General features: G+C 39.3%; 2 protein-coding genes across 4 annotated transcripts; one reads left to right on the top strand and one right to left on the bottom strand.

Annotated features, from left to right (window-relative positions):
- Nucleotides 1-320: 320 nt before the first annotated feature.
- LOC137278876 (zinc metalloproteinase nas-36-like) lies at nucleotides 321-11,109 on the top strand. Its single transcript, XM_067811378.1, has 16 exons — nucleotides 321-794; nucleotides 1,036-1,146; nucleotides 1,935-2,181; nucleotides 2,734-2,854; nucleotides 3,290-3,356; nucleotides 3,681-3,884; nucleotides 4,440-4,563; nucleotides 5,513-5,647; nucleotides 6,243-6,355; nucleotides 6,533-6,654; nucleotides 7,165-7,283; nucleotides 7,819-7,945; nucleotides 8,894-8,970; nucleotides 9,603-9,702; nucleotides 10,306-10,422; nucleotides 11,040-11,109. The coding sequence occupies exons 1-16, from the start codon at nucleotides 321-323 to the stop codon at nucleotides 11,107-11,109; spliced, it is 2,328 nt and encodes a 775-aa protein (XP_067667479.1).
- A 916-nt stretch (nucleotides 11,110-12,025) lies between these two features.
- LOC137276818 (uncharacterized) lies at nucleotides 12,026-20,112 on the bottom strand. 3 transcript variants are annotated; one of them, XM_067808463.1, is made up of 9 exons: nucleotides 19,787-20,112; nucleotides 18,625-18,695; nucleotides 17,856-18,194; nucleotides 17,057-17,371; nucleotides 15,420-15,473; nucleotides 14,169-14,276; nucleotides 13,815-13,848; nucleotides 13,672-13,703; nucleotides 12,026-12,519 (listed from the first exon to the last, which is right to left on the bottom strand). In XM_067808463.1, exons 2-9 carry the CDS (start codon nucleotides 18,677-18,679, stop codon nucleotides 12,401-12,403), a joined length of 1,056 nt encoding a protein of 351 aa, XP_067664564.1. In that variant the 5' UTR covers nucleotides 18,680-18,695; nucleotides 19,787-20,112; the 3' UTR covers nucleotides 12,026-12,400. The 3 variants fall into 3 exon arrangements, with proteins under 3 accessions (XP_067664564.1, XP_067664565.1, XP_067664566.1); XM_067808464.1 differs by having other exon boundaries at nucleotides 12,026-12,516; nucleotides 19,787-20,111; XM_067808465.1 differs by lacking the exons at nucleotides 13,672-13,703; nucleotides 13,815-13,848 and having other exon boundaries at nucleotides 12,035-12,519; nucleotides 19,787-20,111.
- Nucleotides 20,113-20,905: the final 793 nt, after the last annotated feature.

The following is a 20,905-nucleotide window of genomic DNA, read 5'->3' on the forward strand; positions in this document are numbered from 1 at the left end:
GAGACAAGTCCTCACAAACACCCACCAGTGATGTCACGACTGGCAGCTAATAGGAGATCATTGTCAGCAGGAAACCAATCCGAATTCAGCGTAGACCCGGATGGTCCGTTTGATGGATCTGAGTGGCTAAGACGTCTTAGGCTGTTTTCTTACAATGCCATCGTGAGGAAGATTACAAATCAGATGGAAATAGCATCGGGTGGTCAACTTCCCTTTTCAAGAGTATAAAGGCTGGGATATATCCCTGGCAGTCAACACTTCCTTAGGGCGCTACCTTCGGAACACCCACCTTTAGTCTGAGGTTGATCGTGTATGTAAATATGACAGGAAGAAGGCTGTCTTGGGTTCTTCTTGGATCCCTGATGTTATTTGACCTCTCTCTTGTCAGATCTGAGAGGGTGGCAGTAGGTGGTCACGAGAGACAGGACAACGAAGGGACTGATAACGTTCCACAAAATATTGTAAAAGTTAATGAAGACTCACCATCTGATGGTTCCAACAATGCTGTCAACGTTGTCGACGATTCAGAAGAAGCGGTAAATAATGATGTCGAACAAGCAGAGAAAAAGGAAGTTACTGGAGACTCGAGCCCAGAAGAAACTGATAGAGTGACCCCCGACGGAAGGAAAAGGCGGGCAGCAGTCAATACAATAAATGTCAGCCCAGAGGCCAAGTCAATTGTTGGAAAGGCATTCAACTTCAAGAATCTGACAAAACTGACAAACAATGTTCAACTCACGTTTGCTGGTAAATCCGTGAATTTGGCAGCATTCAAGATTAACAGCGTTGACTCGGTAAGTTTACCGACAAACTGATAGAAACAATGATTAAATGCTATCATAAAGGATTTCACGTCTCATACAGACCCAGCGAACAAATTTCCGACAGCACTCTAATTGCTCTATTCTCTGGTTAGGTTAGGTAAGACTCTTGATTTACAATTACAATTACATCAATAAAGAATAACGTTCCTTGCATTGCCTGCACAGAAATATATATATATGATTATAATGCTTCCTTTTGTGTTTTCCTTAGAAAAAGCTTGACAAGTTTCTAAGGGGTGAGCGACTGGCTGACAGGTTGTATGTTGTGTCGAAACTGGCTGGAATTGAACAGAAAATAGCTGCAAGGCAGAAAAAGAGACTGGTGAGAAGTACATTAAATCTCGGTGGAACCTCGTTAATAAGGACGTCATGGTTGTAACGAACGTTTCTTTTAAACGAGTTCCTAAAAGGGAAGATGGGCGTTTGTTAACGAGGTTTCACTTCAATCCATAGTGTTGGTTAAATATAAACTTGCAATTTTCATGACCCGAAATAAAAACAACAAACCCTATCCGCATTTATAAGAAATATCTGCCGAGAAGCAGTTGATTATGCGATTCTGACTTTGTTTTAAGCTTGTGTCTATGAACCTTTCTCAGACATTGATAATGCTAGGTGTATACCAGCGAATAGCTTGGCATATCCTGTGGTATCTGCGTCCACACAGATACATGCTACTGAGCTTGCGATGCAAATCTGGATCTTCAGCCCAACACCACAAACTTTGCTCTTTGTCCAGTTCAAGTAACTGCAATGCAAGAACCTCCTGACAAATTAACTTTAGCCTAGAAGGCACAACAGCTGTGGAAGACTGAGTGGCTACTGTAAATATGCTTTACCATGTTGTCCCCAGGGATCGAATATCGTGCCCTACCACAGAGAATAATTTGATTTAACTTCATCAAACACTTATCACCTGATCCCACACAGCAGGCTTCACCCCAGGCGCCGGTCCAAATGTAAACGAACTGAAACATTTGTTATGAATTTTCGTTTTTCAAAATAGATATTGATATATTGTCTATCCGAAGATCCCTCTTTCTTATGAACATGTTTCCGTTAAAGAGAATGTTCATATGGCAAAAGAAACTATTGTACCTTGGATTTCAGACAACTCTTGCAATTGAAGATCTTGATGACATTGATGATGACATTGTCCTTGACCCCAAAGATGTTGATGACCTTGAAAAGGAAATCGAAGAAGACCCTTCGCTACTTGATCTCAATGGGTCGACTGGCGTGAAAACCTTGTCTGGTGCATCAATCAAAGACAGAGTTAAACGAAAGGTTAAGGCAAGGCCATCATCAAAATGGTCAACCATAGTGCGATACAAAATAACTTCGGATTTTAATTCTGGTAAGTAAAATCGCCAGCCTTTCCAAATTTGACCATAACCCCGTCAATGAAATGAAAGCACCCAAATAATTTCTGCTGTCAAAATAAAATTAATCGAAAGCAGAAAAAGCAGAAAGAAGAGTCGATCAGGTCCTTAGCATCAGTTCATCATCAGTCTAAGAATGGTTCATGTTTCCAGGTATTCGCGAAGAGAGAAAATATATCGAATGACGTTCCTAAAATCTCCTGAAAAAGAGCATGCTCAATTGCTCCAAGATTTTATAAAATGTTACCTCCAAAGCAGAAATGCTTCAATATTCTTCGACATGAAGGCGTATGCACATATTCACATGCTAAACGGAGTTGTTTTCACAAGGCAGGACAACTGTACAGCTATGGTGAGAAGTAAACATTACTACAAAACTTGAGGCAGCACACAGACGCACTAACGTCGCTGCAGTGTGTGTAATTGCTGTTGTTATTTGTTGTGGCTTAGTGTCGCACAATGCTTTCCTTTAAATAGTCAGTTTGATTAAATTCTCTAAACTTTACATTCATTGGACTCATTTACAGATGCAACCGGTAAACAGGCAATACTTGATGGGATAAAACATTGGGAAGATGAAACATGTCTTGATTTTCGCAAAGTTGGATTTTACATCGGTCCCCATTTGAAGTTCAAAAGACTGTCAGGGTAGGTGCAAGTACATTCGTGCGTTTTACATGCAGATGCTATCTGATTCCTGGGTTTTTCATACAGGTGTTTCTGATTCATGTTTGTTTGCTGTCTTGTTTGGGGCTTTTGTTTTTTTGTTTTTTTTGCACCCGTGTGAATGAATTTTGTAGGCGCAAGAATATTCCTGAGTAATTTGTATTTGTAATATATACTGGACAAATATAGTTTTATATGCAAATTTTGAAAATTTGAATAATGATCTATTTACTCATTGACACACTGATGAAATATGTCATAAAAATACCAACATCACTAAATTGTTTTGTTCAATATATATGCAGGTAGACTGGGAGTGAAGTTTACACTGAATACAATAGGATTGAAAAAAATATATCGTTGATTAATGGATGTCATATTTAATACAATCTTCCAAATGTTATTTCTCTTATTCAGGTGTTGGTCCAAAGTTGGAAAAAAACTTCTCGGTCAAACCATCTCAATCGGAAACAATTGTAGGACGGTGAGTGTTAACATTTGAAGGCTGATGATTTGGAAATCAGCCGCAGATTGATCACAAATGTACAGACAAACGCGATATATTACGACAGTCATTCTCAAATATCCAGATGTACCACAAAATGTGATAAAACAGCAAAAAATCTTAAAATGCTTTTCATCGTGCTATGCAAAGTTTTGTTATAACATTAATACATGTATAATGACTCGACGCTATATTTCGGTTTCTTTACAAAGTATCCCCGAAACTTCCATTGCTAGATAATCGTCGATCGGGTAAGATCTGCCACCCTCTATCGTCTTAATACCTGATTCATGTTGGTTCCAGAAAGGGATAGTGGCACACGAGATCGGCCATGCTTTGGGCTTTTGGCACGAACAGTCCCGACCAGACCGTAACACGTATGTCAACATTCATTCAGCTAACATCAAGTCAGGCAAGAGTCACAACTTTATACGAAGAAGCTGGAAGGAAGCTCTAACTCTTGGCGTCCCATACGACTACTCATCTGTAATGCATTATCGCACAAACGTAAGTGCTAACTAATGTAGCCTAGATAAATTATTGAGACATTACAAATAGAACAAATTACCATTGCAGCTCACCAGTCTATGACATATTTCCGTGAACTTATACCAATTATCAATGTTCCAACGATTTACATGTACCGCATTTAAAGATCCTTCGGGTTGTGGGGTAGCCTAGTGGTTATAGTGTTCGCTCACCACGCCGAACACCTGGATTCGATTCCCCACATAGGTATAATGAATGAAGCCCATTCTGGTATCCCGGCCGTAAGATTGCTGAAATGTTGCTGAAAGCGGCATAAACACATACTGGCTCACTCATGTAGACCCTCCATCAGTATTCAGACGTGGGGTGGATGGGAAGGTTTCTTCTAGTAAAAAGCGTTACTGCTCCAATCCATACCTGTACACACTATTTGAAGCATGTGACAGGTGCATATTATTGTTAAAATGGACGTATGTTAAGTTTATAGTACAGAAGCATTTCAGTCGATGATTGTGTTCGCTTAAATATTCAGTGACATGATGTTGTCAATTTGTAATTTAATCCCTTTTATAGAGTTTCTCCAAAAACGGGCAAAAAACAATCACTTCCAAAGAACCGGACATGGACAGGACATTAGGATCAAGATACCGTCTCTCTTTCTTTGATGTTAAACTTGCCAATTACAGATATTGCAACAGTAAGTCACTCTCCTCCTTATCTTGCATTACATAACAAAAAAGTAGAGCTAAAAGAGAACATCCCATCAGCTTTAAATGTGTTTTCTCATGACAAGAGCCTCTAAGAAATTTTGAACAGTTAATAAGTGACCTACTAGACTTCCACATTGTATAATGTATAACTGTAGTATCTGTTATACATGTGACCCGTGAATATGCTGGGTGGAATAGGTCTTCAGCAACTTTGCCGCATGCTTGTCGTAAGATTCGACTAAAGGGATCGGTTGGTTGGACTCGCTGGTTGACACATGTCATCGGTTCCCAGCTGCGCAGATTCGTGCTCAAATATGATTAAGTGTACGTGGCTCTAGGACACTGTGAGATACACTTTGTGACTTTATATCACAGTGATAGGCATTTTTTGCTTTTGAATGTCAGCAATGAACAAATAGACTCCCTAAAACATTTGTTACAGTAGATATGTTCTCTTGACATCAGTCGGACCATAGTTTCAGTCATTGGTTTGACTGATCCCTCGGCTACGGATATCCGTTGTACATTGTGTTCATCTTTCTCATTATCAACGCATCCCGTATGGCAAAAATAATCGGAATAAACGAAACCGTCCGTTACATGATCGGTTCCCAGCTGCGCAGATTCGTGCTCATGCTGTCGATCACTGCATTGTCTGGTCCACATTCGATTGATAAGACACGGCCGCCATAGGGCTGGGAAATTGCTGAGTGCGGCGTAAATCTAAACTCACTCAATCTCTTGCTCTCATAGTTGTTGGCTTAAAAGCGAATGACCAGGGATGGACCACCTGATCCTTACGTCCCCTTTAAGATCCGTGTTAAATCTGATCTTCAGAAACCCAGACTAACGGGATCGGATGGTCAGACCCGCTGACTTTGTTCAAGCATGTTATCGTATCCCAGTGCCGCACGCACTTTCATTTTCATTTTGTAGATAAATGCAGTGGCGGTTTGACGTGGTCAAAATGCAGAAATGACGGATACAGAGACCCCAAGAACTGCAACAAATGCAAGTGCCCGGATGGGTGGTCTGGAACACACTGCACTGACATAAAACCAGGTGTCAACGGTGAGTAGATATCTTAGGTCGTGATCCTGTTATACACAACTTCGTTGTATGCATATGCCAACAACCGTCAGGGATAGAATTAGTCTTCAGCACCCCATGCTTGTCGTGAGAGGTTAACAGGATCAGATGGTCATCGTATGTCAGTTGCGTAAATCGATGCTCACGATTTTGAACACTGGATATGAATGGTCTAGACTGGATTATTTACAGTCCGCCGCCATATAATATCGAATATTGCCGACTGTGGCGTTACTTAACAACAAAAACAAATTTCATTTTACAAACAAAAGCAGACTTACACTGACGGTGACAAAACTATTGAACCATGACATGCATATTTTTTTCCACATTTGACCACATATTCAGTTTTACAAGAAATAATGTAGATATGTATATACAATAATGCAACTGTAGCTTTACAAAAAGTAGATATTGGTACATGTAACCCACTAAGCGAACACTTTATGTATTTTGCTGTGGTAGCATCACCATCTGGCAGACAAGCAGCAATGTGGTGGAATGCTTGGGTTTTCCGATACCTGCATCTTTCATTCACAGTGTTGATGTTAACTACAATCTCTAAAATTCTTTACAGCTAACTGCGGGTTCAAGAACCTGGCTGCTACAACAAGCTGGACCACCTTCTCATCACCCAACTACGATACTTCCGGGTACCCTGCTAACTCTGAATGCACATGGCTAATCAAGGTAATTAGCGTATACAAAATAACATTTACATTGCGCACATACCAAATACGTATGTTTGTCTCGTGTGTTCGTCAATCAGACACCAAAAATAGTAAATTAATTAAACTGAACAGTATTATTTCAAATACTCATTTCTAGAGATTACGTAAACATTGAATGTTTGGTATACTGTTTCAGGCGGCCGAGAGTAACCAGAGGGTGGTGATGCAGTTCGCGGACACGTTCTCATTCCATTGTCACACCACCTGTAAGAACTACATTGAAGTAAGGCATCAGGATCTGGCACGAACAGGACCAAGGTCAGTTAATGTCGATTTCTTGGTTGTTACTGTATTTCCACGGCCCGCATGTATGCATATTTTCATGTGAATTCCGATATAATTTTAGACCTTATTTAACAAGAGTGCTAACGGGAATTAAGTGGTTATAAAATCTCAACCCCAAAGGCCGGTATAATATCTCAGTTAAAGGCAGGGTTTTTTGTATAAACTATTTTAAAGGACAATGAACCTTTTTAATCAACGGTACACGTACAAGATATCTGTTGCAGTTTTAAAGGGTTCTAGATGGTTATTAATGCCATAATTATATTTTCGTCGCAATAAAATGTTTGAATATTTGAATTAATCGATTTCCAATGTTTCAAAGATATATGTAACTGGATTTGAAAGAGAAACATTTGTTGGAACCCTGTGTGGTGCTGAAGACCGTCCATTGTCTCCAGAAGTAGAATGTTCTAATACAACCACTCTCTCGGTCTCAAACGATTGATTAATCAATATATGTAAATAAGTTATATTCTGTTTTAGGTACTGTTGCAGCTCTAAACCAACAAAAGATTTCCGTTCTCATGGCAACGAGATGATGTTGCTGATGAGAATCAATTCAGGCAGCGGATTGAAAGGATTCAAACTGAGGTACAAGATAGGTAAGTTGATATTCATTCGTTAACTGTACACGTAAAGCAGCGCCATTGTCTTAAACACCATTGTGAACCTAATTTGACAATGGTTTGACTATCTAGGAAAATGTTCACGTCTTAAAGCAAGTATGTGAAAAACGAGATTCCCCGTCTCCCCCAAAACTTTTGATTAAATATCATCATTCATGAACTTGAACGCACTATGTAGATTTGTTGAATGGGCACACACAAAACGTTGTCTAGATTACCAATTATTGGACTTCGACCTTTATGTTTCGGTTGCCCTGTCTGAAAGATCAATATCGACTTGGTTCCTCAAGTGTGGGTTCAAATCTCAGACTCGCCTAGAAAACAAATACAAGGATCTCTACTATGAAAGTGTAATCCGAAATGTAACATGTGTTCCTTTCTGAGACTTATTGATTATTTAGATTGTGTTCTATTTGGAAAAACATCATTGTAACATACTCTTGTTGATACAAAATGTCCCCGGTCTTTGGAAGAGTCAGTATAAGCTACAAGTATTGGATTCTTGTTCCAGAGTCATGTGGTGGCTGTAGTACCCCGACCAGTACCTTTGGTTCTGCCTGTCTGGACACTCGACCGTATTCGTGTAGAGGTGTATATTACGTCAGGTGTGGCTTCCTCTGGCTCAAGAAATGCCCAAGGTGAGGTTAAGGCAAATCTCACTGAAACCCTGTTAATATAAGTGAGGTTATTGGGACTACGTATGGATATCACCGTTGATAAATGAAGACACAATTGACGTTAAGTTGTGACACTGGGTCTACGAGGAGATATCATTGTTATTAATTAAAGACCCCATTATCGTTAAGTGAAGACATCGGGAATACGTGTATCATTGTTGATAAATAGAGACACCATGGTCGTTACATGAAGGCATGGGAATAAAAGGGAATACGTGCAGATATCATTGTTGATGAATAGAGACACCATGGTCGTTACATGAAGGCATGGGAATAAAAGGGAATACGTGCAGATATCATTGTTGATAGATAGAGACATCATAGTCGTTACGTGAAGGCATGGGAATAAAAGGGAATACGTGCAGATATCATTGTTGATGAATAGAGACACCATGGTCGTTACGTGAAGGCATGGGGATAAAAGGGAATACGTGCAGATATCATTGTTGATAACTGGAGAAAACATTGCCGTTAAGAAAAGGGGATAGGGATTATTGTTGATAACTAAAGACGCCATCGTTTATACGAGGCTAAAATGGGATATTTGTTACTTATTGTAAACTATCGGTGATCAGCGAACAGGATCAGAATAACAGTAAACAGACTATGCGTGTATGTGCATGTAGTACATATGTTCTACAATGAAGGTTGTAATGTAATAATTCTTTTGTAAGTTAACCGTTTAAGCTCTTTATATGAAAAAAGGGAAACAATAATAAAAGTAATATTAAATAAGACAAATGCCGGTAATTTAATAATTCTTTTGTAAAGTTAACTGTTTAAGCTCTTTATATGAAAAAAAATAATAATAGTAATAATAAATAAGAAAAATCCAAGGTCCCTGCATGTATCAAAGCTAGTACCATGTGTTATGTTTCGTTAGCTACATGGTTCTTCGTTCACCTGCAGGTATCGATCAAATACTTGCTACAAACAAGTGAAGACTTGCTGCACTGGATTTAGGCTTATCGGCAACTATTGCCACAGTAAGTATATTACTGTGCATATTGCGATAGACGGTAATTTATGGGTTTGAGCACCTCAATTTTTGCATTGCTTTAAAGACTTTCTGCTATCCTGTAGCACATGAAATATTAGTGCACAGCCATACTACATTTTGCAGCTGTGGACAATATGCCTTTAATGACGTATAATGTAACCTATTTCAGATGTAATCAGCAAATATTCATGTTTCTAGGTAGTGACAGAATTTCATCTGCTGTTTATGTCATCCCATAGGAACGTGTAACGGGAAAGGAACGTTCGCTCGCTGGGCAAAGGCCCTAGCTTGATTCCCCTCATGGGTGAAATGTGTGACGCCGATTTCTGTTGTCCCCTTGATTGATATGGCTGGAAAATTGCTAAAAGCGGCGAAAAACTATTCTGTCTCACTCATTCATTGTAACGTGACCTCTGTCTGTCTGTAACATTTATCTCCCACAAGTACTTTGCCAGGAAAAGCAGCACCAATTAGAAAGTAGGTAAAACTATGTGATTCAATGCATTTCCTGATTTGTTGTTCCGAGTATGTTATTTTCACTCAGGAGAAGTAAAGTTTGAATGGACCTATACGTAACAAGCATATATTCCTTCATATGAAGATATTTTTAATTTGCAGAAGAGTGGACAAAGTGGTCATCTTGGTCCAGTTGTACCAGTACATGTGGTGGTTGTGGAACCAGAACTAGAACTCGAACCTGCTTGAAACCTCCTTGCAGGTACGTAATGACTTCATTGGGTGTGTTTTTTGCGGTTCTGACAAACGAACGAACTGACATCCCCCTACCCATCAACCCACCTCCACCCCCACCGCACACACACGCGCGCGCGCGCGCGCGCGATACTGAAGCAGTGTTAGGGGCCTTGGGGTAGCCTAGTGGTTAAAGCTTTCGCTCATTGCGCTGAGGAACCAGGTTTCTTTCCTTCATGCGTATAATGTGCGTATACAAGCAGCATAAAACCATACTCACTCACTCACTCACTCACTCACTCACTTACTCCCATTGCCACCAAACATCAACATTTTATTTATCACCAGGATTCACTGAAATATACCGTGTCTTTTTCCCCTCTTCTTGTGCAAAATTTGATTTACAGAGACCAATTGCAGAATATTTCAGAGAAGGAAAAATACATCTTCCCTTTGTAACCAAATGTATTTATTATATGATTATAACTGGGGAAAATAATATTCATCGTGCTAATCAAATCTAAACAGGGTTAATCCTCTTCAGTCATTCGCGGGATCTCTTTAAATGAACAGCACATAGGTTTTTGACATGTTTATATGTGGAGATTTACACGTCCTTTTACACTTCCAGTGGCGACAGCAAGCAAACCGTAGTATGCAACAGACAGGTGTGCCCCAATGTAACTAAGGCGTGTACACAGAGATACAGGTGTGGAGGATGGTGGTTCAGGAAGAAATATTGTATCAAGTAAGTTCCACTTAACAAGATCGTAACTGAGCTGAAAAACACATACTACAGTTCTGTTTCAACTACAGGTTTTCGAATCTTTGTTTGGACAATAATTTTCAACAGTATAAATCTAGACTTTTGCAATCGTATAATGTTTTAGATGCTATAATTTACATATATTTCAAATTTGAACGAAATCGGTGAAGAAATGGAATGTTCAGGAAATTCTACCGCTACAATTGCAAAAGTCTAGATTTACAGTTTTGAAAATTATTGTCCAAACAGAGATTCGAACCCCTGTGGTTTCCACTGTTTGAGTACCTTCATCCTCAGTCATAGGGGCGTAGTTTTACCGACGTAGTTAAGTACATATTCCTGTGTACACACTATGGACGTAACCAACACAATCCGAGAATTCGGATTTAACGAATAAAGTCATTAACGAAGTTTGTAATTCCTGGGTCATTGTCGCCTTGACAGAACGATTTCAGAAACAAATATCTGATGATGCAATGTATGCCATATCTGATTCAGCTATGTCTGAAACATATATGGGTGTTTCTAGGTAAAAAATATGCTTACTTCCCTCTGCATTTGAGATTGGATATATTAAGAAGTGCATTATCATGTTCTAGGTACTTCAAGTGCTATGCATCCAAGAGATGCTGCAACGGTTTGAAAGAAGTCAAGGGCCAGTGCAAGTAGGAGGGGTTCAGGAAGACCCATCCCACCAGAAGATCTGCAAGTCCATCCAGTCCATTTATATTTGTGTTACCTTTTTACAGAGCTCATACTCATTTATCTATTTTTTTTCAAAATGATTTTTTTGTATGTATTTATAGTATATTTTACTGAAGTGTTTGGTCACGATATTTTGATAAAATTGTCAGGGTTCCCTTTTGTAGATAGCAATGCTGTGTGTATCGTTTGATGAATAAATATACTTGTATTTTTGTACATCCATTTAGTTTATTCCAGCTCTGATCTTGCTCCTTAGTTATGCACACAAGATCGATGCTACCAGCTCCGCAATTGAAAGCTTTACTATTGCTAATTGATTAAGTTCTTTATATGAAAAAATACAATTCCTATTTGATAGTAACTCGCAAACACATGCGCATATACTGAGAATTATACAATCGACACTATCACTAAGCAGGGCTTTTGTAGGGATGCTTTCCTATCTCTGCGGGTGGGAGTGTAGTTTGATGGCAAATATGATTAAGTGTACGTGGCTCTAGGACACTGTGAGATACACTTTGTGACTTTATATCACAGTGATAGGCATTTTTTGCTTTTGAATGTCAGCAATGAACAAATAGACTCCCTAAAACATTTGTTACAGTAGATATGTTCTCTTGACATCAGTCGGACCATAGTTTCAGTCATTGGTTTGACTGATCCCTCGGCTACGGATATCCGTTGTACATTGTGTTCATCTTTCTCATTATCAACGCATCCCGTATGGCAAAAATAATCGGAATAAACGAAACCGTCCGTTACATGAGTACATAAGCTTCCGTGCGTGCGGATATGTTTACAGATGCACACACACAATGCAGACATGCTGAGTGTGGCGTTTAACAACAAACAAAACAAAAAAAATAAGAAAACAAAAATCATCTTCTGAACGAACATGTATTTTCACATAGTAATGGTGAAAGGGATACATTGACTAACATATACATGATTGTGGCTCATCAAATTTGTCATTCCTGACTGTGCATAAAACAATGAATATCTTTCATCCAATACTTCTTGTCACTGGAGGAAATGTTTGAGTCCTACTTATACAGATCAAGTTACAGTTGTAATATGATGTTAAGTTATTACTACACTTCTAAAAATGACCGTTGGTCTCATGAACTGTTCTTGATAAATAACAGCCTAGACCATGGAGGGGTTCTAAGTAACACTTCATGCACAAATGAATTTTTTGACAGATGTTCATCGGGGTTATGGACAGGCACACAGAGGTTCTTGTGTGGAAACGTTCTCAGGCAACACGGTGTTTGGAGTTTTGGTAGATTCGAAGTTCTTCATAGCTGGTATTAGAACTGCGTTCTCTCGTCGAGTCATCAATGCCCTCATAGAGATTATGTGGTTGAGCACCTGCTGTATTTGACACTAGAGTAAATATTTGCAAATAAGAGTGTGGTTATATCGGAAACGGGGCCACCTGTTTATTCTACAGTCATAAAAAAACACATTAACATGTTACGGAGTGACTATAGCTCACTTCTGAAAGGAGGTTGTGCGTTGGTGGGTAAACACCTTTCTAAAAATATAAATAAATAGTATAAATACTAATTTATAGTAATCTGCACAAAATAACAAGATACCTAGGACGTTTTGTATACATTCATAGAAAGGACAGACATTATTTTTATTTCACAAATTCAGTTTTCAACAGAGATATAGGAATGTGGAATCAATGGTGCACCACACCGCAATGTCAGGTTAAGTAGCCAAGACAAATAAGCGGTTAGACGTTGACAACAAAAACAAGTGACACAACTGCAATTGAAAACTAAACCTGATACCTTCATTATCAAGACAAGATTGGCATGCACTCAGGTAGGTCATGACATAATTCTGACTAGCTTATGAAGTCAAATATTTTAAATTACTATTTAGTTGTGAGATACGACCAGCATTACAATTCTGGAAACAAGAGATTACAAGAAGGTTCTGCCAAAGCAAGCTAGAAAACAATGACGTGCTCATAAAGAGGGGCAGAAAAAACAAAACAAAACAAAACAAAAAATACCTTGTAGAAGAGAATGGATTTCTACATTCTCGCACTTCTAACTGACTTTCAGACTGAGGCAAAATACCATAACATCCATTTATCTGTGCAGTGAACGATGTGATTGGTTGGGTAATACCTGAGGACAAATTGTGCGTGCGCGCGTGTGTGTATGTGTGAATGTTGAGTGGGTGGGGGTGGGGGTGGGGGGCAGACTTGCTGACTTTAGTTGACACATGACATTGATGCTCATGCTGTTTATCACTGTATTGTCTGGTCTAGACTTGATTATTTACAGGCAGCAACCATATAGCTGGATGCGGCATCAAACAATAAATCGAACAATCAACCAACCATGCAAAGCCAAAATGATTCTCAGCTTGAGGTCATTGCAAATATCCCATGCAAAGCAAATCTTTGAATATGCTTCAAGCAAACAAAACAAGCAAATTAAAACAAAAGCAAAAGAACAAACAAAAATATGAAAATGAATATTAAGACAAATTCAGTTGGTTTACCACAGGGTAGCGCTGCTGTGTCTTTGGTATGCCTGTAACGGAAGTCAGAGCGTCGTCATTTTTAAAGTAATGCATGTGAACACTGTTCAAAATCGGAAAACATACTTTACAACATCAGGAAAATATATACTTTGAATACTCACATCGTCGCTTCAGTCCTCGGTTTGTTTTCTGCAGCTGCCAAACAGACATGAATATACTATTGTTATAACAGAATGCCGTTTTTGTACAGCATGATAAGACATTTTGTATACCCCATTTATAGATGTAGTTCTATCGATAGTCAGCTTCTTTACTGGAACTGGTGCGGCGTTTCGGCGTAGGCACTAACACCGTTATCAAGGAAGTATATAAATGGTTCAAAATGTTATACGGGAAAGTGTGTACGAGTTCAAGATCATTTTGTTCTTCACATGCCCGTAGGAACTGGATTGGGATTCACAACAGTGATTAAACCAATTGTAATCTTCTCTTGGCTGTAATGGAATACAACCCACCTGAGACTGTCTGGCGTGTTCTCAATGCAATGAAAATAGCTACGGCTAGGAGGAATGGGACGAGACACACAGTCATCCCGACGCCAACACCAGCTCCGAACGTCAGCTCTACATGGAGACATCAATTAAGTAAATTTCTGTACAATTCATTTACTTGTTGAACAAAAATGGTCAATTTGTAAATGATTGTAGCATTATTGAAGTAAATGAACTTCAAGTTGATTATTGACAAGTTTTGTTTCAAAACATTCTTGCAGCCAAAACCAAAACGATGAGTAGCAATATTTTGGTGAGTAAGTGTGAGTGAGTTTACTTTTAGCAATATTCCGGCAATGCCACAACAAGGAAATGAGTGAGTATGGTTTTACGCCGCTTTCACCAATATTGAAGCAATATTACGGCGGTGATATAAAAAATGGGCTTCACTCATTGTACCCATGTAAGGAATCGATGTTTTACGGTCTCTGTGTGGTGCAAGTTGAGGATGATATATTATCCCGTTTAATATTCATTATATGCCATGTACCATTAACAAAGAGTGTGTATTCACGTCGAACTTCTGTCTTTCAGTCAGCGATCCTGACTACTCGATCCCGTTAATCGCCTCTTACGACAAGCATGGGTTGTTGAAGATCACTTCTACTACGGATCTTCACGGGTGGCATTGTTCAGTTAAGAATGTTGATGATATATCATTCCATTTAAGATTATAGGCCACAAAACCAAATACCATATAATATTAACAACAACTGTTCAATCACCTCAAACATCCGTCTCTGTCACGACAAGCCTCCTTGCTGAACTCTCCGTGACTCAAAACAATATCAACACGTTAGACGTGGAAATGCGAGCAACACATACGCGCATTTTTCGCATTAATTTATCGTTCTCGTTAATTTCTTGATTTACAGTAATAAATGTAATACCACGTACAAATATGTACTTGTGATTGGATGGTAGGTTGTTTAACCCCGCAGTCAACAATATTCCAGCTATGTGGCGGCTGTCTGCAAATAATAGTCTGGACCAGTCAATCCAGTGATCAACAACATGAGCATCGATCTACATGATTGGGATAGGATGACACATGTCGACCAATTCAGGGATACCGACCAATCGTCTCTTACGACAAGCATGGGTTGATGGAGATCACTTCTACTACATATCTTCACAGGTAGTATTGCGCGGTAAAATTGCTGATGATTTAACATTATATGCCATAAAACCAATGGTCATATTTAATAACATCACCTCGAACGTTCGCCCGTGTGACGACAAGCTTCTTTGTTGAGCTCTCCATGTCTCCTTCAACACAATATCAACACATTAGATGTACGGCTGAAAAAAAAACTGTTTACAAGTGGTGATTGCTATGGAATCCGAGAAGGGACACTGTCGCGTTGTCGCTTTGTCACGTTGTCGCGCTCTCAAAAAAACAAGCAAAATGAGGCAAAAATAAACCACAGCGCGACAATGAGACAATGCGACACATATTTTGGTTTTAGTCAATATGTTATAATGCATACTATGGTCAATATTTTAATAAAGCGCGACACGCGACAATGCGACATTTTGATGAAATGTCGAGTTGTCGCATTGTCGCGTTTTCGACCTCGACCTGCTGTACGCGCAAAGGGGATCACAATCGGATTTAAGATCTCGTCACGATATCGTACACCTGTTATCCTGCCATCAACACGCACAAGATCTGTTTTGTGGTTAAAGGTAAACCCGCCGGCAACCATAACAGAGCCCCCTCCATAACGATCATGCTGTTTGATGGTGCAGGCACTGTGACGTTCCCCAACGCGTCTCCAAACTCGAATTCGACCGTCATTATGGTCTAGTATGTACCTGCTCTCATCACTAAACATGGTGTTTCTCCACTGACGTACGCCCACTGCAGCCTCAAGCGCTTGTTTTGCTCAGTCATCTTGATTCCAACCAATGTACGACGGCTTTTTAAACCAGCCGATTTAAGGCGATTACGCACTGTAAGTGAACAAATTCTGACGTTTGTTCTTCGCCTGCATTCCGTATTGATTTTGGAGGAGGATTTGAACCTGTCTCGCAGAGCAATAAGGCGTACGGTCCGGTCATCCCGTGGGGTGGTTTTCTTTTTCCTTCCCCCACCACGCCTCATTTTGACGTCACCAGTCGCTCTACAGAGATTCCAAAGTCTGGATATCACGCTAACAGACTTCTGAAAAGTTGTTGCAACCTGTCGTAATGAGCTTCCACCATTAACCATGCCAATTGTCTCCCATTTCTGTGATACAGTTAAGTACTGTCTCGCGATGGTAACAATGTTTTTAACCGTTGTGTTTGACAGTGCACATACATGTCACGTGTAAATTTAAGTGCATGTAACTTTGGGAGCATGTAGTGCACGTGTACGAAAAACATTATGGTGAGTTTGAGTGAAAACGATAATACACGGCGCTGTAGTAAACAGAAATTTTGAATTGGCCTAAGAAACATACGTTCCCTTAATGTTTTCCATGAGTATATATATAAATGTTATTCAATGTTGTCCTGCTGCATTTCTGAATTTTTTATATTCTGCTTATGAAAATATACTGACGCGTTAGCAATATTCCAGCTATATGACGATGAGCTGTAAATAGTCAAGTCTGGACCAGACAATACAGTAATCAACAACATGAGCATCGATTTACAAAACTGGGAACCGATGACATGTGTCAACCAAGTCAGCGAGCCTGTCCACCCGATCCCGTTAGTCGCCTGTTATGACACGATTGGGTTGGTGAAGACCAGTTATAACCCGGATCGCCACGGTAAGTGCCTGCATAGAATCCATCGCAGACTACCGAGAAGTTCGCTCAGTGTACTACTGATAGTAAATGTATACATGTTTTCATTCATACCTTCCACAGCAAGTTGGATCAGCTTGGATGTAAAGTTCAAGTTCATTGCTGGGTATCCTCCGTTGCATCGTATTCCCTTCATGTGAAGTTCAGGAGTTATCGTTCTTGTGAGACCACTAACGGTGGTAGTTAGACCGTTGCTGTCACGTGACCTTATAGTCACACCCTCAGTGACGACATCCTCGCCAATCATCCATGTTATTGTTGATGGTGGTTTTGTTGGGTTTGTCGCACACTCAAAAGCGACCGTTTCGCCTTCTCTGACACGTTTCACTCGTCGTGTTAAATTGAAAAGTGTGACTCTCTTCAGGGGAACTGACAAATATAGCGGCATGACGAGTTAAATATGCATTTATCTGCATTAAGAGAGAGGAATCTACTCTAGAAACTGTCTACAATAATCCTTTCTATAATATACCACATCTGTAAATATTGAAATAGTCAAATCTCGTCTAACTCCATGATTCTACTGGCAAGAGCAGCCAATACAGCGTCGCAGAAATTAGAATTCCACCATTTCTTGATGGACAGTTTCTCGAGCAGCCGACGCAAGCGACGTAGCTCCAAACGAGGCTCCGTCTATTGAAAGTTTCAAGCGTGTGCGTGTATTCATTCTTTACCAGCTTGGGAGCCGGGTAATACTACTGGTATGGATTTTTTTACAGCAAAGATGATATTGCTGATATGATTTTCGACCCGGATCGTCAATATGGACATATTCTGACACCAGTATTGCATGTGCAAAATGGACCCTACTATTCATAGGTATATTATAATAAATTACGTTAACAGTTCTCACCATTGACATCAAGAGATATACGGTTGCTTCTAAAACCTTGTAATTCACAGGTCCAGTTCGAGTTCTGATACGTGTCAAAGTCAACGTGGGGAACTGTCAAAGTGTGAAGGCCATTTGTCGTACAAGTGTAGTTGTAGAATCCAGATATGCGGCTCTGTTCACTTATCTTGTCATCGTAACACGCCACTAGATGTTCCCGCGTATCGGTTTTCAACTGCCGGATCCAGGTAATGCTTCGCAACCATGAACTGAATAATCCAGCGTTGCAGGAAAAGGTAAACGGATGCCCAGTTACAGCTGAGGAGGCCGATCCCGTCAAGCTAATGGATGGTGATTGACCTTACGAAGAACAGGTTCGTTAGCACTGTGCACAGGAATGAAGGTTGACTTAACAACAGCAATAGGCCTTATTATAGCATTTTGATTTCTGATTTATCTTCTAATTAATAGAAAACCAGCTATCTACATGTATAGTAGTGAGTTTAGTTTTACGCCGCACTCAGTAATATTCCAACTAATGGCGGTGGTCTGTAAAAAATCTGGACCAGACAATCCAGTGATCAACACCATGAGCATCGATCTGCGCAATTGGGAACCAATGACGTGTCAACCAAGTCTGCGATCTGACGTTATGTGTGCTTTTAATTAACAGAGTCGTTCAACTGTCAGAGTGAATACATATACAGACATGTATTAATGGAGACGATATTAAACCAGGAACTGAAATTGTTACAATATAACCAGCACACACATTAACTTAAGTAGATACCTTCACATGTAACCGGAAGTATGAGAAGCGTGAGCAGGAAAGCAGGACTTGACATGACTTCTAGAACGAGGCTGAAAAGCAGGACATTATACGGACAGTTTAAGCCCACCAGAAATCAAGCATTTTAAAGCATACTCTAAGGGCTGAATAATATCAAAATAGGATAAGGATCAGTACATAGCCGTCTGCATCCCGTATACAATGGATATTGTGCCAGCCTCGGCAACTCAGCTATAAGTACACTGTACATTGTGGATGCGCTTCGGATGATCATACCGTACTGGGTAATCTCGATGGAGGGTTCGACTGTATATGTACTGATTCCGCATCGTTTATGTATATGAATCTTGTTACTGAATTTGTCGTACCCTTCACGTTCTACAAGTATGAAGACTCGATTGCTTCATGCCTTTAATCAACATTTTCGAAAGACATCTATTCCGATTTCATTTTAGATGTTCAGTAATTTTGATGTCATTACGGATTTTGAAACTTCAAACAAATAACGAAATATCAAAATCGAAGTTTTTCGAAAAAGAATAATTGTTCAGTTCTTGTAATACGACCCCAGGGTCTTGTAACAGGAAAACGTCGGTATATCATAATGCATCATACAATACTATCATATTAAAACAGTAGAAGATACTTCAAATGGACAAATGTTATTTTGTACGATTAGCTTGACCTGTGTGAATGTGTAACTTAAATTTGCTTCAGGTGACTGCTGAAACCACTGAAATTATTCTGAATGAAACAAAGTATCACAGACGCTGATCTGGCACCTACTCTGGTTTTTCAGACGCGTCTTGCTTGACCATGCATTTTTGCCTCCACGTTGCCCAATGTTCTAAATGTCCTTTAAGATTTCATTTTGTGGAATTTGTCGATACTCTATCACTTCAATATCACCCTTCCAAGCACTGTCAACCCGATATGTATTGCTCACTCGACATATTCGATTGCCCCATGTACTCTAGTTGACGAAACTTAACACTACACGAAATGTCCCATAAAGTCAAATAACGGCTGACTTTCGGACCATTTCGTGAATTCATGTAGTAGAAATTATGGAAATTTAGTAATAGAAATTATGGAAATTTGTAATTGCTTATCTTATATTTTAAAAAAAGTATGTTGAAATGTTATCTATGTATATACTTACTTAACAGTCGTGGTACTTTAAAAGCTCTTTAGACTTTCGAAAAGCTGTCTGAGGATGTAGCGTTGTCTAGTGAGTGTGAATACAACACATAACTCACGATTGAGTCTTCTTGTTGATGTGAATCACGTACATTTCCACAATACGATGTATGTATCACTGTTTCCGTTGTTTATTTTTATCTACAGCCTGCATTACAGAAACGACACAATACATTGTCATGATAGGATTCTGTACGTTTGACGTTCTTGATCATTCGTGACCGACCCACTTGTGTTTTTCCGCGAAAAGCCACTCAGCTCGCGCCCCTCTGGAAGGATTTTATATTGGCGCTGGAACATCAGAACTAGTTTAAACAGGAACGATAACTCTATCTCTGCTTGATTCCACTGTTTCTTAATATCACCGAAGCACCCTTTTATTATATTGCTGTTTTGTTTTTACTTATTCATTTTAAACAATTGAACCTCCTTGATGCGATTGAACAAGGAGAAAAGTATATTTGTTAAAGGCATACTCTAACGTAATTATTACCAGCAGTTTATCTTATATTTCCAATTATGTTTCTAAACAGGATTTGATAATCACAAATGGCAAGCGGTTTACTGAATATGCAGATAAAATACACAAACTCAGAGACATTAAACCCCAAAGCAGATACTCAAAAATGACTTTAAAATATTTCTCAAACTGAACATTAGTGTAACCTTGCTGTCATTCCCAAGTGGAAATTTAAATGAATCCGTGAAAAAATATGTTACCAAAAATATCTAAAATATCCCCATAGATGTGAAATATATGCCCACTGTAAAAGGTGTAATTGATTAGTTGATTAGATAAAGCTGATCAGTTAGATACAGGTATATTATTATTGTTTTGAAACTCGCAGGGATTATTATTGCATTTCCTGAAAAGGTTGGAAACGTACGTACAATCTCCAAAACTAGCCCGCTGGATAGTCAGACATACACTCAACTGGGCCCATAAAAGCCGTTATGTCAACATATGCACGAACGTGTATTTTAATCTGTCACATTTACTACTAAACTCTACACGAGGCAACACAGTTCTGTTAGCTATGATCTCTCTGCTTTTGACATGACGATATTTATTTTTCATGAT

The sequence above is a fragment of the Haliotis asinina genome, chromosome 3, assembly GCF_037392515.1.
Source record: "Haliotis asinina isolate JCU_RB_2024 chromosome 3, JCU_Hal_asi_v2, whole genome shotgun sequence".
In the NCBI taxonomy this organism is placed as follows: domain Eukaryota; kingdom Metazoa; phylum Mollusca; class Gastropoda; order Lepetellida; family Haliotidae; genus Haliotis; species Haliotis asinina.

What these genes read in the sequence shown, in the direction of transcription:
- LOC137276818 (XM_067808463.1), bottom strand. Translation starts at nt 18,679, where the DNA reads ATGTCAAGTCCTGCTTTCCTGCTCACGCTTCTCATACTTCCGGTTACA. An exon ending in CCGAGGACTGAAGCGACGAT is followed by an intron (nt 13,704 to 13,814) that starts GTGAGTATTCAA and finishes CTTCCGTTACAG; the next exon opens with GCATACCAAAGACACAGCAG. An exon ending in CACAGCAGCGCTACCCTGTG is followed by an intron (nt 12,520 to 13,671) that starts GTAAACCAACTG and finishes TGTCAAATACAG; the next exon opens with CAGGTGCTCAACCACATAAT.
- LOC137278876 (XM_067811378.1), top strand. Translation starts at nt 321, where the DNA reads ATGACAGGAAGAAGGCTGTCTTGGGTTCTTCTTGGATCCCTGATGTTA. An exon ending in AGATTAACAGCGTTGACTCG is followed by an intron (nt 795 to 1,035) that starts GTAAGTTTACCG and finishes TGTTTTCCTTAG; the next exon opens with AAAAAGCTTGACAAGTTTCT. An exon ending in TGCTTGAAACCTCCTTGCAG is followed by an intron (nt 9,703 to 10,305) that starts GTACGTAATGAC and finishes TTACACTTCCAG; the next exon opens with TGGCGACAGCAAGCAAACCG.